The sequence below is a fragment of the Impatiens glandulifera genome, chromosome 2 (genome assembly GCF_907164915.1).
Source record: "Impatiens glandulifera chromosome 2, dImpGla2.1, whole genome shotgun sequence".
In the NCBI taxonomy this organism is placed as follows: domain Eukaryota; kingdom Viridiplantae; phylum Streptophyta; class Magnoliopsida; order Ericales; family Balsaminaceae; genus Impatiens; species Impatiens glandulifera.
This window is the reverse complement of record NC_061863.1, coordinates 67,940,323-67,957,874: the sequence shown is the minus strand read 5'-3', so window position 1 is coordinate 67,957,874 and position 17,552 is coordinate 67,940,323. Positions and strand designations below refer to the sequence as shown.

Here is a 17,552-nt window from a genome sequence, read left to right as displayed (position 1 = left end):
GTTGACTTTAAAGTGTATAATAGACATATGAAGATCTTCCAACGAGTGAACATATATATATATAGTAATTAGTATATGTTGTAATTATATAGTATCTTAAATGCAAGTAGGGTCAAATACCCAACAATATTAGATTTATATATGTTGGTCGATGATAAGTTAAGTATTTGAGCTGGTTCCAAATGCAACTTTACAATGATTGCCGCCTACAGAAATACACAACTCAAGTCAAGACAAAGCATGTACTGACAAATAGGAAAGAAACCCATATTCCAGATTTCAAGATTCTTTCGGTCTTCTTTTTGTTACTTTTTCTAATTCCTTTAGAAAGGAAAGCAAAGCAAAGCTAGCTAGCTGCTTCCTCCATGGCAGACACTCTCCTTTCTATACTTGTGGTCTTCCTGAATCTTCTCCAAGCAACGTCTTTACTACTGTTAACAACTTCCTCTTATCAAGTTTCTCTTGGTCCAAACCAGACAAGTTACCCTCTTTCCTGCTCTAACCGGACCCAAACATGCTCTTCTCTGCTCTATCATCAATTCAACGGTCTCACTCAACAACAACTTTCATCATATTACTCTGTGGATCCCTCCCATATCTACAGAAACGACCAGCAGCAGCAACAACAAGATTGGCTTGTGTCCGTTTCTTGTTCTTGTAACGAGATTAACGGCTCTCTGGGTACAACCGTAGGGTTCATCTATGGAACGGTCTATCGTGTGCAGCCAAGTGACACTTTTGGAGACGTCTCCAACAAGAAATACAGTGGACAGGCTTTGGAAGTTGGAGGCGAAAACACTACTTTTTCTCCTGGAAATAACGTAACTGTTCCTCTATTGTGTGGTTGTGTCGACAGCAGCTCACAGATCATAGTGGTGACCTATACAGCTCAACCGCACGACACTTTGTCAGATATCGCGCGTCGCTTTTCAGCTAGAGTAGACGGGATTCTGAAATTGAACAAAATCTTGAACAATTCTGATTTTGTTGATGTGGGATGGGTGCTCTTTGTTCCAATGGAGAAGAATGGAATTTCTCCACCAAAGTCAGGAGGTATATATAGTAAAATTAAGGTGATTGGATTGGACTAGACATAATCTGTTGCCCTAAAGCTAGAAGAAACACTGATCGAATTGATTAATTTTCACAGGTAAGTCAAGAAAATGGGAGAGATGGAGCATAGTTGCAGGTGTATTATCAACTGTAACACTGGTTACACTATGTGCATTGGGTGCAATCCTCGTCATCAGGAAGAGGAAGACAGAATCTATCGCCAAAAACCACCAATTGCATTCGATGCAAAAGCATAAGCTAAAGACAGAAGGTCAGAACTGTTTGTGCAGACAGACATTATTATTGGATAAGGAAGGAAATGAGACATATTTTCCTTTAATTCAGGTTTTGTAATTGAAACGGAAAGACCGGTAACGTATGAGGTTGAGGAGATAGCTGAGGCGACAAAGAACTTTGACGAATCGAGAAGAATAGGAGTGGGGGGATATGGAACGGTGTATTTGGGGATGATAGGACAGAAGGTGTACCCTAAACCATATATCTCTCTCAATATATATATATATATATATATATATTTAAATTGGGGGAAATTTCAGGAGGTAGCTGTAAAGAAGATGAAGTCTAACTTATGTAAGCAGTTTTATGCAGAGCTTAAGGTTTTGTGCAAGATTCATCATATAAATGTGGTTAGTACCTTGAATCAAATTGAATTGAATTAAGCTTAGGTTTTAATTTGAGACATATATAGATAGATGACGAAGAAGAATAAGGTCTTACTATATAATTTATAGGTGGAGCTGTTGGGGTATGCCAGTGGAGATGAACATCTCTATCTAGTTTATGAATACGTTCAAAATGGTTCTCTCAGCGATCACCTTCATCATCCCTTGACCAAAGGTAATTTGATTTTGTCTTTAAATTATAATATTATATAAAATTGATCTTTGATATATATAAATGTGCGTGTGATGTTGAAAAACAGCAGGTTTTCAGGCTCTTTCTTGGACTGCAAGGACACAGATTGCCGTAGATTGTGCAAAGGGAATTGAATACATTCACGACCACACAAAAGCCCGTTATGTGCATAGGGACATTAAGACGAGCAACATCCTGCTGGACCAAGGGCTGAGGGCAAAGGTAGCTGACTTTGGATTAGCAAAGCTTGTGGAGAGAAGGGATGATGGCGATGATGATGATGATTTGATTGTAACTCGGTTGGTTGGGACTCCAGGATATCTTCCTCCAGAGTAAGTTGTTATAATTTGATTTAGAGAAGTAGTAATTAATTTTAAAAAATGATGGATGGCATGGCATGGCATGGCATGGCTGGCAGGTCTATTAAGGAGCTGCAGGTGACGACTAAAACAGATGTTTTTGCGTTTGGGGTGGTCCTGGCAGAACTTGTAACAGGCAGTAGAGCACTTGTCCGTGACACTGAAGAACCTGAGAAACTCAAATCTCTTATCACTGTTGTAAGCATATATATTATATATACAGTACATGTACTGAAGAATAAGAAGAAGATGAATCAATGTATATATATATATATATATATATATAGGTGGACAAGATGTTTGAAGATGAAGATCCATTAAAGGCATTGGTAGCCATAATAGATGAAAACATGCAGGGAAACTATCCTATGGAGAACGTATTCAAGGTAATTAATGGATTGATTGGATATATATATATATATATATATATATAAAATGAAAAAAATGAAATAATTAATGAATGAATTAGATGGTAGAAATGGCTCGTTGGTGTTTGAGTGGAGAAGCGGTGGATAGACCCGATATGAGGGATGTGGTGGTGGTGCTGTCCCAAATACTGACGTCATCCTTAGAGTGGGAAGCATCACTTGGGAGCAGCAGTCAACTCGTCATCTTCAATGGAAATGGAAGATGATGATTAATTAATATCTTTAACCTATTTTATATATATATATATATATATATATATATATATATATATATATATATATATATATATATATATATATATATATATACTCATTTCTTTCTTAACATCTCTGTACAAAATAAAATAATTAATTATCCATTTTCTTTATTTAATTACGCACTCTTTCTTTCTTACCTAAAAAAAATATTGCATCATTTATTAATTTTGAATATTTTTATTTTGTTAAAATTCATAAAACATAGCTACCTTTAAATAACTTGGCACCTTTGCTCAAACACAACAACCAAGATTTTTTTTTTATAAATGATTCTAAAGCATTACATTTGTGAAACTTTGCACTTTTTTTTCTTTGATCTTCATTACACAAGATTAAACAAACTCGAATCCATCCCTTGAATTCATTCCTTACACACAAACGCCTCCTCAATCACCAACAAATTCTACATTCTTACTCCAGATTCAATCTCTCCTCCTCCAAATGAGGGTTCTCTAGGAGTAATTGATCGGTGGTCTGGTAAACATTTTGTGCGAGCCACTTGATTTTTAGGAGAAGAGAGAAAATGGTCGATTCTTGACATGTTGCCATTATTATTTTCTCTTTACCATATGAACTTAGCTCGGTCTAAGTCGGGATCAATAAAGAAGAAATTATTGATAAATGCATTGAAGATGTTCATTTCCCTTATATATCTTTTTAACGTTCTGCTACGGTCCAAAAATAAAGGCTGCGGTCCCAATATAATTCCAAATCCTCCACGGTCCTAGTGTGCACTTGGGCTAGATTTATGTTTTAATTTTTATATTTTGTTTTGTTTTACTTTTCTGTTTTTAACCAACTGAATTCTATAAAAATTCTGGACAAATCAATACCTATATAAGGCTGATCACTCTTTCCCAATGACCAAGAATGAAATAATGAATATATGAAATTACTTGTGAAAGTTCTTCACCCCAATTGTATTTTATGTTTTGATTATTTATTTTGGACTTTTTGGTATATAGACAGCAGTATTCTCTTCTCACCATTGATTCTTCTTTTCCTCTTATCCCAAATTCTTCATTACAAAACTCTTCCGCTGCATTTTGATTATATATTTTCACCCGGCCCTAGAGATCAAAAACTTGATTTTTGAAATCAAGAACCATAAACACTAGTTACAGTTCAAGTCGTAACACATTCTTCCTCTCGTTTGGCGATCTGACTAGATTGAAATCGTCGTAAATGCACCACGACAAGGGCCTATTATGAATTCAAGAAAATCCAAATATTGCCGTTGAAGATAAATTTGAATTTTATGGATAGAGAATATGATCCCTATCGAATATCCTCTGTTTTGAGAAGATCAGAATACCACATATCATCTTTTAAATCGTTTAATAGAGTTTCTTGAAAAACAATGAAATCACACTTACAAGATTTGATAAAGGAGAAGACGTCGTTTTTTTGACAAGATTTGATCTTTAACCCTGATCTTGTCAAAAAACTGATTAAAGTGGTGGATAGTGTACGCACGAGAAGCCAAATCAAACTTCATATGACATTAATCTTTATATGATAGGTGCACGCACCGTGGTCTGCTTATGGAAAAACAGCACACAAGGCATTGGCGATGCTTGGGTGTCTATCCGATACGAAGACGAAATCATCAACTAATTTAATTGTTTCTCTCAGTTTTTACATAAAATAAGTCCAGGAGTTATTATTCTCTAAATCAACAACGCCGAATGCGATAGAATATAGTTGCTCATTCGCGTCCAATGCAATAGCCACCAATAGTTGACCTCTCACTTTGTTCTTAAGAAAACTGACATCAACGCATAATACAGGACGAAAAAAGGCTTTGAAACCCCTAATTGAGAGACCTATGGACATGAACATATACTTGAAATGGTCGAGCTCGTCTGTCTAGATGTCTGTTATGATATCAGGATTATTATTCTCCAACATGTAAATGTATGATGACAATTTCCCATAGGAATCCTCTACTGTTCTTCGCACCGTCATTAAAGCCCTTTCCCTTGCCTTCCAAGCCTTATTATTAGTCAAAAATATCTCATAAGTTCACTGTATATTTTCAATTATTTTCTTAGGCAAGTGGTTATGGTGATGGTCCATGTACTTATTCTTCATGCACTGCCCAATAACTCATGCTAGTGTTTGCATTTTTTCTCTGCCTTGACAAAACTGAGCATGAGTGTTGTTGGTTCAATTTCTAAATCTCAAACATCTCAGACAAATTACCTTTCATAACAAATAATCTCCACTTGCATGTCTCATCCAAACATTTCACATACCAAAGATGTTTTCATGATTTCACCACTTTGAATTCAAAATAATTATTCATCGCATATTTATATAGTCTCGGTTGAAGTTCGTTTTTATTATCAAACAACGCACCGACTTCTAATACGGTTTCACTAGTTAATGTCATCGCAAATGAGGGGTCTGTCGGTGATAGGTCTGTCGGGTCTTTCGATGGTGTACCCATTGATGCTCTTGCACTAAATGGTGTACCCATTGATGCTTTTGCACTAGATGATGTACCCCATTGATGCTCTTGCACTATATGGTTTAGGTATTGATGATCGGTGCGATGTGCGTGCAATTTCTGGTGCGACACTAATAGTAGTTTGCAAGTCACTAACCCGTTCATAATTAATTAGTTAATGATAAGCCCATTCATCTTCTCCTTCTCCTCCTCCTCCTTTATTTTCACTTTCAAATACAATCTGTTGAGGAACAACTCCAGGTATAGTTTTTTAAGTAAGTAGTGGTAGTACACTATCTTGACTTGGGTACTTCTCTACTACAGAGACACACAATGGTGACGAAGTGCGACCCGAAATCAACCGTGATATATAGGTGCCCAAATCATCATCTTCATCAATAACAACAGGGGGAAGTTTTGGCGGAACATCATACATGACTTCAATCACTAAATCATATGTAGACTTTTGCACGTTAATCTTCTGATAGATGATATCAACTAATTCGACAAATACTTCAGTAAATACTTCAGCTGTAATTGAAAACAATAATATTATCAATCGCGAGACGCAACCGTACCATTGAAATGCAATTATTAACTACAAATGGTCTTTTGGTCGCGAGACGCAACCGCATTCGCGAGTCGCACCCGGAATCTGCCGCAACGGAAACATTTATACCAATCAATCCATAAACCTAACAAACAATGCGTTCAAAGAAATAAATAAACAACAAGTGAAGGACAAAGGAAACATACCAGTAGGGGACATATGATTGTCTGTCTTCGCTGGAATTCCGACGTCCTTCGCTGGGATTCCGACGTCGGGGGTCCGTCTTCTTTTTAGAGAGAAAGATGATGAGAAGGAAGAAGACCGTGAAGAGAGAGAACAGAGAAGAAAGAAAAGAAAAGAAAATGGGAAGAAAAAGATTTTTTAATTATATAGCAATGACATCGTGGACTTTTCACAATGCACCCAGTTGTGTCTCGCAATCGGAGGTTGCATCTTGCAACGGAGGCATTTTCGTTCAAAAATAAATAAAAGTGTCACCAGCGCATTTTATTTTGTGCGCTGACACTTATATCAAATAAGTCATTTCGTTAAAAAGCAGGTTTGGCCCCGGGGGGCAAAGTGACCTCCGTTACCTCTGTGGTAGTGACGATTGGTTTGTCATTTATTTCAAAGAGCTGCAAGTTTGCCTTAATGTCAAAGAAGCTTCTTCCTCGGGCGGGCGGATTCAGGTATTGACACTGTGAAATCACTGCTTGCTCACTAGAATAGATAGGTCTCTACCGACCTAATTTATTAATGTTTAGTTTTTTATCTGAAGATGATTGAGAAGAGTGGCTACCAAGCTCTTCCATAGGTGCGATACATAACGATGGCTGGGGAGTATGAAGTGAGGCTTGTATGAAAGTCACACATAGAAATTGCTCAAACTCCCCCCCCCCCCCTGGGGAAGACATTTTTGAGTAGCATTTATTATAAGTAAATGATATTCGGTACATGAGAGTTTACAACAAAGCAATTGTGTGAATTCTATCTAGCAATAAGAGTGATGATAAGTCATGTGTTTGTTTGTGCGTGTGTATATCTTCTATAAGAAAAGAAAAGAAAAGAGTAAGAGTGTGGTGTTATTATGATTGATGAAGTTGTTGTTGTTGTTGATTTGGTGAAGGAGGAATCATCTTCCTGAAAACATACTTTCTACATCGGCGGAAGATGGTATCGTAAATGAGATCAAATTGAAGTCCTGCCCTCTCCCTGTTCATTACAAAGAGAATGTGGTCTCCTTCAACAAACTTGTAGTACCTGGCATGAAGAAGAACAAAGGCAAAGGATAAATATATAAGTGTGTACAAGATAGATAGATAGATAGATAGATAGGTTTAGGGTTAAGAGTTTAGGGGGGTTAAGAAACCATATGCCTGGCTGCAAAGGGTGGCAGTCAGAATCGTTAAACAGTTGTTGGCTGGGGTGCTCATGGGGTAAGCGAGGGTGAGTCATGGACATAGTATTGAGTGCCCCGTCATTGTCCCACCAATCCTGGTCCCTGAAGAAGAAGAAGCAGCAGCAGCAGGCATTAAGGACGGATGGAGATATGATGTATATTTATTTGATTGATTGATTGAGAAAGAAGAAGAAGAAGAAGGAAAGAACTGACTGACTTGTAGGCTTTATAAGGTGGTGTGGCATCTGAAGGATGTCTCCATTGGGTCATCTGCAATAGTCTAATGAAGAGCAATGGATGGATCCCGAATATGGTGGAAGGAATCGTAATAGTAGTGTTCATTAGTTTCATAGTGCGCTTGGTTGCGTAACTGAAATAGTAGGTGTTGGGGAAGGTAGAGAGATGAGCGTTGATGCGAATAGAACCCTGAATGGTGAGGTCGGGAAGAATCCAATCGCCCGAAGCAAATGGAGTACTAGTACCAGAATTCCCAAGGAGGAGGCCCTTTATCCCCTCCACCCCCCCGACTTTCTTCCTGGACATGTTGAAGTGATCGAATCCGAAATTGTAATACCGTTTTAGCCAGGGGATGTCTAGCCAATCGTACACTATCACTCCCAACCGGCACAGTTGAAGCAAGCATACGGGTTTCAAAGACCTTCCATCTTCGGGCCTTTCCTTATTAAAAACATCTATTCATTTCTTTTATGTTATATTAGAAGAATTAAGATCTCTCTCTTACTTTAATTACTTACCTTATTCCATCGAGATAAGTTCTTGTAGTCCCATTAAAAGCCCCAGACAAGGAGGTTATACTCAAGACCCAAGTCTCTGATGTATTATCATAACCCATGAAGACCTAATTGATTGATTGAATTATTTTAATAAGAAGAAGAAGATGATGATGAATGTTACTACTAGTACGTACGTTACCTTATCAGCAAGCATCTGTTGTAAAAGTCTAACAACTTGAGCCCCGGCGGAATGGGCGACGAAATGAAGAGGATGGTCTTGGTCCCATTGAGGGTAGTGTCCTTGTTTATAGAGTCTTCCAAACTGTGAATGGCCGCAAGCTTTGCTGTGTTGTTCTCCGTAATCAACCTCTCCCCCTTTCAGGTAGTAGAACAGTTCCCGAGCCCTTTTAATTAATAATAAAAAAGCAACATTGAAAACTTTTGTCAAGTAAAATCCAAAAGCAAATTCAGTCTACTAGTAGTACCTATCATGGATACTTGTCAATGAACCCAAATCGGGCACAAAGACTTTGTCAACCTTCTTCTCCGCCCCAGCAAAATAAGATAAACCTCCCATTCTCTGGAAAAAAAAAAAAAAGACAATAAATTAACCAGAAGAAGAAATGAATGAATGAATGAATATATAATTGAATTAACAAACACACATACATACATACCCCTTTGCCAAAGCCAAAGATTCCATGAACCAAGACAATAGGCGGCACTTGTTCATTTGAGGAGGATTGGGTTGTTGTTGTTGGTTCTGGGTGGTCTTGTTGTTGGTTCTGGTGGTGGTTGTTGTTGTTGTTGATTAGATTTGGGTTAAATAAATGATTCAAGGAAAGGGAAAGATCACCCGCCACGGCGGAGCTGAATATGTAAAAGGCGTATAACAAATGAACAAGAGAGGTGAGAATCAGCTCGCATAGTTGCACTGCAGCTATAAAACAGAATCTGATCATAATAATAATAATAATTATCAAGAGAAGAAAAAGATCACGAGTAGTAGTAATAGTAGTAGTTGTTGTTATTAATCCCCCACCCTCACACACAAGTTTGTGACTGAATGTTAATGGAGAGGAGAAATAGAGAGAAAGTAGTTTGAACCACCAATCAATTTCTTCTTTTAACTTACTTCCAGACAACAGACAGACAGACAGCCCGCCCTCTTTTCCAACGGTTCCCTCCCTCCCTCCTTAATTCCTACCACCGGGGCAAACAAGACAAAACAAAACGTGCCAGACTCATTCTCATATGCTTCTTTTCTTTATTTTAACCGTTAGTTAGTTAGTTAATTGATCCAAGAAGAAGATTTATTTAAATACCAAATCAACTTCAAGTTTGGGGGAGTTAATACTACTCCTACTCCTTGGACTTGGAGGAGTCTGAATAAGATAATAATAATAATAATAATAATAATCTATTGTGGGCGTTTCTTCCCATGGTCTCGAATTAATAGAGTTATAGCTGGAAAGTTACTGTTTTTACAAGATATACTCTTCTTAATTATCAATGTACAAAGCAGGGTTTTAGTTAATAATAATCTTGTTATTTTTAAGCTGAGGTTAGATTATTATTAGGTATTATCTTGTCCCTCTTTATATATATTAATATATATATATATATATATATATATCAGTTACTTAGGTACATCCATAAACAGCTAACTCCTACCTACCTAAACCTATTTAATATAAACCGTGTACAATAAACACAAAAGCCTAACTAGTATTAGTTGGCAGCCAAATTATATCAATCTTTTTATCTAATTAATTCATTCATTCATTACTTTTTGCGTTTCAAATTAATTAATTTACAGCTTTAATATGTCATGAACAATAATAATAATAATAATAATAATATTACAGTGAACCATCAAAATATTAAAAAATATGACAACAATGAAACTCACAAACACACTTAATCATTTAATCGGGCTTAGCAGAATTTGTCGTTTAATCATTTAATCGGGCTTAGCAGAATTTGTCGTCTGACAAAGTTAAACACATAACATAGATAAATAAATATTTAATTTACATTTGGGTCTTGTCTGGACAACATAGATGTTTCCATCTCTGACTACACCTTCAATGTCCTGTGGAGAACCACCGTAGACTTGTTCTATTGCTGCATTCCCAGCTTTAGCAATGCTCCTCACGGAATTTCCCATCTATTATGAAAGAGGGTCTGACAGAATAATCAACCACTACCTTTTCTTCCTCATCCATTCGGCACACTACATTTCAAATCCTTAGCTTTTATTTATTTATTTATTTATTATTATAACACACCAAACCAAACCAACCTGTCATATAGTCCTGCACCAGCATAACCTTCTAGATCTTCACCATTCGAATCCGACCGACCGGAAGATGATGGATTTTCTAATGAAAAGTCCAATAGGTTTACTTGGGTACCCTAACACCTGCCCAAATCATTCATGTTTTAATATTTACCAAACCACAGAGAATGAAAGCATCCAAATCAGTTTTCAGCACTTTACCTGTGGAGAGCAGCTTAGATTGTTTTTCTTGCAGACAGAAAACTTAAAGCACGCCCAGGATAAGCACCCACTAGAGTTTCTCCTAGGCCTTTTACCACCTGTATGTCAGTGTGTGTGTGTGTGTACGTGTGTCATATAACGGATTTAATACAATCAACCAACAAACAGAGATTGTGAAGATATATATATATATATATATATAACCTCTGCATATATCTCTGATGAGTCACCAGAAGATGGATTTGTGGTGTGGATGACAAATGCATAATCAGCATTTATTATTTCTTGAACCAGGACAGCCATGCTAAGATACTCGTGTTCTAGTTTCACCTTTCTTGTACTGAAAAATGCTCTCTCATTCCACTTTGAACCCCAAACCTAGAGTGGAAGGAAGGAAGGAAGGAAGGAAGGAACCAACACCACAACACAACACATTACAATCAGAGAGAGAATATTGTGTTTTTTTTTTTTTTAAGTAATTTCAATGTCATCAATCATGCTACATCATTAATTCTTTATAGCTGTCCATGCTTGTTCCCATCTTTCTTGACTTTCATCACCAGGCCAAGGCATTCCAGCACTTTGCATCTTCAATTTCAGTTCTTTCACCTGAAATAGTTTTCCCACATCTTCTTTTTCTTTATCATTTGCAGAAACAGAAACAAAAGGGTAAAATGCGCGCCAAAACATACCAGCTCATCTGGGGCACCAAGCTCTAATACACTCTTACGTATATCCCCCAATACATTCACATCCCCCTCATGTAACTTCTTTTTCAGGGCTTGCAGCTTTTCTGCTACTACCTGCAAATGTATTCTATTTTAATCATATCCTCCTAATTTGTATTTCGTATTTTTAGTATTTAATTGATGTAGGGAATTGATATGGACCACCCTTCATCAAACAAGGCCTGAGTGTTCCCATCTAAATACTAGATCAGCTCACTACCATTCAAGAAATGCAGCTATTGCGATGACTAAAGTTTACACATGTGACTGAATTTGGTTTCCGCAAGTTTTGAGAAAATTACAACAGAGGAGAAGTATTGCAAGAGTATGAACTGGGGTCATGGAATTATAAGAACTCTGAGAGGAAGAAACCTTATTAATATTATCTGAAAGCACTTCCTCAAAAACTCCAAAGGGTAGGGCAACTGATGTAGGAATCCCTACCCATGATGGCACTTTTCCTTTAAGATATGCAATATTTCGTGATTTTGCTCCGACCTGCAAAGTCCAATTTTGCCAAAATGAATATAAGAAAGCATTTGGTAATATTATTCCATTTCATAATTTTTGAAGTACATATACACCTATATAATATGTATCAAGTTAACTAACCATTTCAGGCACAAATTCATCAGATGAAATGGCATATCTACCAAGGAACTGTTTTTTTGTCAATGTTACTAAGGGAAGAGATCCTTGTATTAATTTGCTTGAATCTGCACTCCCTAAAGCATCCTCCCTTGTTTCACTACAATTAAGAACAAAACAGAAAGTGAATTGGATATTCAAAACACATAAAATATTTGTTGGAGCTCTATAAACTACCAATAAAAGACATTGAACCAGTGAATAAAATGTTTGGCGCACAAAAGAATGTAGTTTTGTCACAGATGATGCAAGCAGAAGTACCTGTAAACAACATCAGAAGATGTAGGTTTTAGGTGTATTAGTTTCCCTTGTTTTGCCTCAAGGTCAGCAAAAATGTTGGGGTCAAAGCATGTAGCAAAGCAAACCTTCCAAGGAAAAAAGGAGAAAGGTCAGAAAATTTGCTTAAGAATTAAGGAGAAAAGACAGCCGTGTGGAGACTCATAGCTCAGTGTTGAGCATAAGAACTCGATTCCATTTTCAAAAAAGAAAAGGAAAAAGGAAAGAAAGAAGTCCTAGAATAAGGCCAATTACCTTTCCGTTCCTCGCACGGACAGACACATGAGATAGAACATCGGGCATGTCAGGTGTTAGGACAGCAACTGTACCGTCAGGAATCTCCTCTTCACCTTTAACAGTTTTTGCCACCAGAACTGTGGGCTGGCCATAAGATTTGTTCTGAACACCAAGTAACTCATCTACAACCACCACATAATATCCAACAACTTCCACCGGACTAATAATTTGCCAACTGCATGGATGTTAAAGTAATCCCTCAGAATCACTCTTGTCAATTATATCTGTCTTTGTAATAATTAGACTATCAAGGAAAGGATGAGTACTCAAGAACAAATCTGAATGTTACTAGCTCTCTAACTCTCTATTTCATTTTTGTTTGTTTGTTTCTTTCTTTCTTTAGGTTTATCAATGGAAAAGACTGATAGTCAACCTTCCCAGGTTAGCAATTTCACGCAGGACAGGGTCAAGTCGATTAAGAAGTGATGATAGTGAAGCAGCTGATCCAGAGCGTATGATTTCTTCTGTGAATATATAAATCTGCTAACAAGAAAAGTAGTCAGTTATGCTAGCACAGAAATTGAACTTCCTGATCTAATTAAATAGAAGATAAAACACATACAGCCATGCATTTTTCCACTCTAAGATTTGACCCAAGGTATTCTGCAGATGGTTGCAACATAATGGTTGAAAATTGGAAATGATTTTCTTTTCCTCATCATATATTATGCATGATAAGATGTACAAATCTGCAATATTATTATCGCCCTTATTCAGATAAAGAAATCTGCAAATCTGCCCTTATTATCGCCCTAAATCTGCAAATCTTCATGAAAAGAATTGAATTGAATTGAGTAAATCTAGTCTAGTGTGTAGAGATATGAATAGAGTAAATGAGAGAAACGAATGATAGGATTAGGGGGTAATATAAAGTGGACCTCGGAGAAGTGGGACCAGTAGCCAAAACAGCCCGAGGAAGACGAGTAGGTGAAGGACGTGTTTCCATTCAACGGTGGTTGTTTCCTTGTTGGAAGATGAAGAATTGTATGGTGGTAATGTGTGATAAAGTATTTACAGCAGCAAGCAGCAATACTAGAGGAGGAGGATGAAGCATTTATCTTAGTAGATTGATGGTCAAAAGGAGTTGAAGGAAATGAATTAATCTGCTGATCAAGCAAGCAGTGGGCGATGGATTTGCTCATGTTCCTCCTCCTCCTCCTCCTCGGGCAAAAGTGGAAAATTGTACATATATAAAAGGTTTGTAATGGCGATGTAGGTAAAGAAATGATGAATAGTGAGCTTGATTGGAGTGTGAATGAATCAAATCAAATCAAATCAAATCAAATCAAATCAAATGAATGAATCAATGGTGAGAGTTTGTGAAGAAAAACAACTTAAGATCCTCCGAAAACGATTCGGAAGCAAGCAAACAAGCAAGCAAAAAGAGAGAGAAAGAGAATAGCGCTTTATCATAAACAACCGAGAATCGTGGCAGACTTCAGTTGAGCCACGTCTTCTTTTAATACCTTATTCTTTTATTTTTTTATTTTTAAAAAATCTCAACTAAAATTATTTTTTTATTCAATTTTTACTCATTTTATAAATTAAAATATTAAAATACTTTTATTTTAAATTATTGTATTAAGCAAGCATGAAATTTGAACATTTAAACCGTTAAATCAGTTTTGATTGTTAAAATAATTTTATTATTTTATGTATGTATATATATTTTGTATTTATTATTTATTATTAATTAATAAATTTTTATATTAACATAAAATTTATTTATACTCATAAAAAAAATATTATATATATATATAATGACAGAAAAAATGTATTATAAAAAATAAAATATATTTATATAAAATTAATGATGAAAATAATATATATATATATAAGGTAAAAAAATAAATATAAAATTATAAAAGTACTTGTATTTATAACAAAAAAAATAATAAAATAAATATAAAAATTATGAAGGTAAGTGTATTTTCAACAATAAAAAAAATTATTTATATTTTGAATTAATATTAATTTAGATAATTTTTAGATGATACATGGTAGTAAGGAAATATATATATATATATATATATATATATATATATATATATATATATAATGTGATAATGAAAAATAAAATTTAATTAAGAAAAAAGAGAATGAGAGAGAAAAAGATCTGATGTGAATTATAAAACCTGTGATGACATGAATTAATGTGGTGTTTATTAAATTTAATTATTATTATTATATATAATATTTAATTGATTAATTATAAAAATTGTTATAAAAGTAATAATTTATTAAGACTTTGTTTATAAAATATTAATTATGGAGGGATGAAATATAATAAATTATTTAAATGATTAGTTATGGCTAAAAATCATTAATATTTGAAAAAAAGTTGATTGAGACAAAAACTAAAAATATAAATTATAATTAATGAGGTCATACAAAATCATAATTTTATACTTCAAACACATAATTTTGTATTTTCCTTCAGGGATATGTAAAAAATATTTCATTCCTTCCTAAAAATGAAACCACAATTTCAATATGCTCTCCATTTTTTTGCATAGACATTTTGTAGATAAGTCCTTCCTAAATTCCAATTTGCTCTTCATTTCTTTTCACATAGATTATGCAGATGTCCTTCCTAAAATGAAACCACAGTAATAAAAAAAAAAAAAAAAAAAAAAAAAAGGCATGTCCAACCAAATAGAATAACTTCAAAATAACTCACAAAAATTGTTTATATGAAAATTAACCATTGAACTACAAAATAACCAAAAATCTGTTTATATGAAAATTAAACTTGAACAATATCTTTTCTGGACGCTTGTTTCTTGGTTGCGAGCGTCGATTAGTTCTCTAATCTTGGGTGTTTTCGGAAGGTTGTCTTTCGAAGCGATTTAGTCATTAAATCTTTAAGGTTTCTGAATTGCCATTTTTTTGCATTTACTCTTCTTTATTATTGTCTTCTTCTCTTCAACAATGGGGAAAAAGAACAAAAATAAGGCAAAAGAAGTAAAAGAATTCGAGGAAATTGATATAAGCAAGAAAGTGATGACTGAAACAAAGCAGAAACAGAGTTCTGAGAATGCTGAAATAGAATAGAAACAGAGTTTTGATAATGCTGAAATAGAGTAGTAGGAAAATAGAGAAAATTCTCAGGAAAAAACTAAAATGACAAAATGTATTCAGGCAGAAGTCAACAAAGATGGAAAATGAAGGGTTGGATATAATAAAAGAGCTAATCTCTACGGACTAAAGAATCAAATTTCGAAATTGTTGTTTCAGCGGAAAAAAAAGATTGTTCTTTGCAAGGAAAAAACTCAACAGTTCATAGTCCAACTTAATATTCACTACCTTCATAACTGAAATTTACTCAAGAAAGAAGAATATGATAAGATAGTTAGTTGGTCTGTAGAGTCAATGCGGGAGCTAATGAAGTGCCCAAAAACCAAAAATTACACTATCAGAAGTAACTCAAGTTGGAAAGTAAATGAAGTCTGGAAAAAAAACACTAAACAGAAAGCTGAAACTCAGGTACAATACAAAGGCAAAATTTACTTGGAGGATTTTAAACTAAAGGTTGAGATTCTCAAATCTCCTTTTGAGTTTAAATTACCCCTTGAAGTTGAAGAGAAATGCTTTAAAGAGTTGGAATATATAATTGTTGGTAACTATATAGGAAAAATTGTGTATCTTTCCTAGTCACTAAGGATGCCTTGCTAAAGCAATGATAGCAACGAGTACAAAACCGGAAAAATTCGAGTTAAGATGCCGGAATAGAAGCATGAATGTCATTGAGGTCATGTACAAGCAGCCAGAAAAAGAGGACGGGGAAAAGAAAAAGAAACCCGTGGTCACCCCCGAACAAGATAATCTCAAGGTGGTTAAGAAATCCTATATCGAAATCCTCAAAACAAATGAAAACCACAACGAACACGTGAACGAGAACTAAATTGATCCCGTTCCCACCGAGCCTGAAACCGAGGCCATTTTCCCACTAATTAGGTTCGAAAAGCCCAACGTCGACGTGAATGATAGCAAAAGTCAAAACATGTCAAAAACCATGAGCTCCGAAACCAAAGAAAGTCGCAACATTGTCAAAGAAACCACCTTAAGGGAAACAACTCATACACTCAACTCCAAACTCAAGCCCAAAATAGAAAAAGTAACAAGAGAAGTTAGCGAAGACGAAGAAACGGAACTCTATCCGGAAATATATCCCAAAAAGACATAAGGGTGACAAGAAAGAAGGAAAGAAAGAACAAGGGCAAAGACAAGAGAGACAAGTCCAAGGAAATCAACCCCTATCGTCTTGTTTTAGTTGATTGATTGTTAGTTTCATTCCTTATTCACTTTTGTACTATGATTTAATGTTCGTGTGCATTTCTTAGGCCAACTGTGGATTCTTTATGGCCATCGTGTGTTGACTTTGAGCAAACTGTTGTAAGCTCAATTTCAGCTTTTGTACTCCTTTAACCCTTTTCGGGTTTTCTTAATTAATGGCGTAAGCCATTTCTAAAAAAAACAATGGGAGCACATTGGACTAGAAAAAGTATCTGCAAATATTAATGATCTTTATTTCCTAAAGTTCAAGTAGAGAACAAATTTGGAGAATATTCTGAAGTTGGGGCATACTTATGTTAGGTCAAATTGCATGTAGCTGAAAAGATGGTCTGAAAAATTGAACTTACGTAGCAAACCAAAAGAAACGGCTCAAATTTGGTTCAAACTAAGGAATATTAATGTTCGATGCAGAAGCACTTAGTCATTTTGCTAGTCTATTAGGAAAACCATTATATATGGACCCAATCACGGAAAAAAGAGAACACATCACATATGCTAGGGTAAGCATTGAAGTGCACCCTAGAAGTACTCTACCAGCAAAAATGACAGTTATTGACATAAGAGGTAAACCCATAATCATGGATATTTCATATGAATGGGGGTCAAACAGATGTGCATTCTGCAATACTTTTGAACATATCAGTAATCAATGTAAAAAACAATTGAAGAACAATAAGAAATCTTGAAAGTTCATA

At 35.3% G+C, this 17,552-nt stretch overlaps 2 protein-coding genes and 1 pseudogene across 5 annotated transcripts; 1 reads left to right on the top strand and 2 right to left on the bottom strand.

Moving 5' to 3' along the window:
• The first annotated feature begins 115 nt into the window (after window positions 1-115).
• On the top strand, window positions 116-3,122 carry LOC124926610 (lysM domain receptor-like kinase 3). 4 transcript variants are annotated; one of them, XM_047466867.1, is made up of 10 exons: window positions 116-1,053; window positions 1,151-1,324; window positions 1,399-1,535; window positions 1,653-1,700; window positions 1,806-1,911; window positions 1,997-2,261; window positions 2,348-2,486; window positions 2,576-2,674; window positions 2,758-2,950; window positions 3,003-3,122. In XM_047466867.1, the coding sequence occupies exons 1-9, from the start codon at window positions 366-368 to the stop codon at window positions 2,920-2,922; spliced, it is 1,821 nt and encodes a 606-aa protein (XP_047322823.1). In that variant the 5' UTR covers window positions 116-365; the 3' UTR covers window positions 2,923-2,950; window positions 3,003-3,122. The 4 variants fall into 4 exon arrangements, with proteins under 4 accessions (XP_047322823.1, XP_047322822.1, XP_047322821.1 ...); XM_047466866.1 differs by having other exon boundaries at window positions 1,611-1,700; window positions 2,000-2,261; XM_047466865.1 differs by having other exon boundaries at window positions 1,611-1,700.
• A 3,774-nt stretch (window positions 3,123-6,896) lies between these two features.
• Window positions 6,897-9,086, bottom strand: LOC124926457 (lipase-like). The gene is made up of 7 exons (XM_047466686.1): window positions 8,787-9,086; window positions 8,595-8,689; window positions 8,309-8,513; window positions 8,131-8,234; window positions 7,593-8,048; window positions 7,346-7,477; window positions 6,897-7,236 (listed from the first exon to the last, which is right to left on the bottom strand). The coding sequence occupies exons 1-7, from the start codon at window positions 9,069-9,071 to the stop codon at window positions 7,062-7,064; spliced, it is 1,452 nt and encodes a 483-aa protein (XP_047322642.1). The 5' UTR covers window positions 9,072-9,086; the 3' UTR covers window positions 6,897-7,061.
• Window positions 9,087-9,936: 850 nt separating this feature from the next.
• LOC124928210 lies at window positions 9,937-13,908 on the bottom strand (annotated as a pseudogene).
• Between the last annotated feature and the right edge of the window lie 3,644 nt (window positions 13,909-17,552).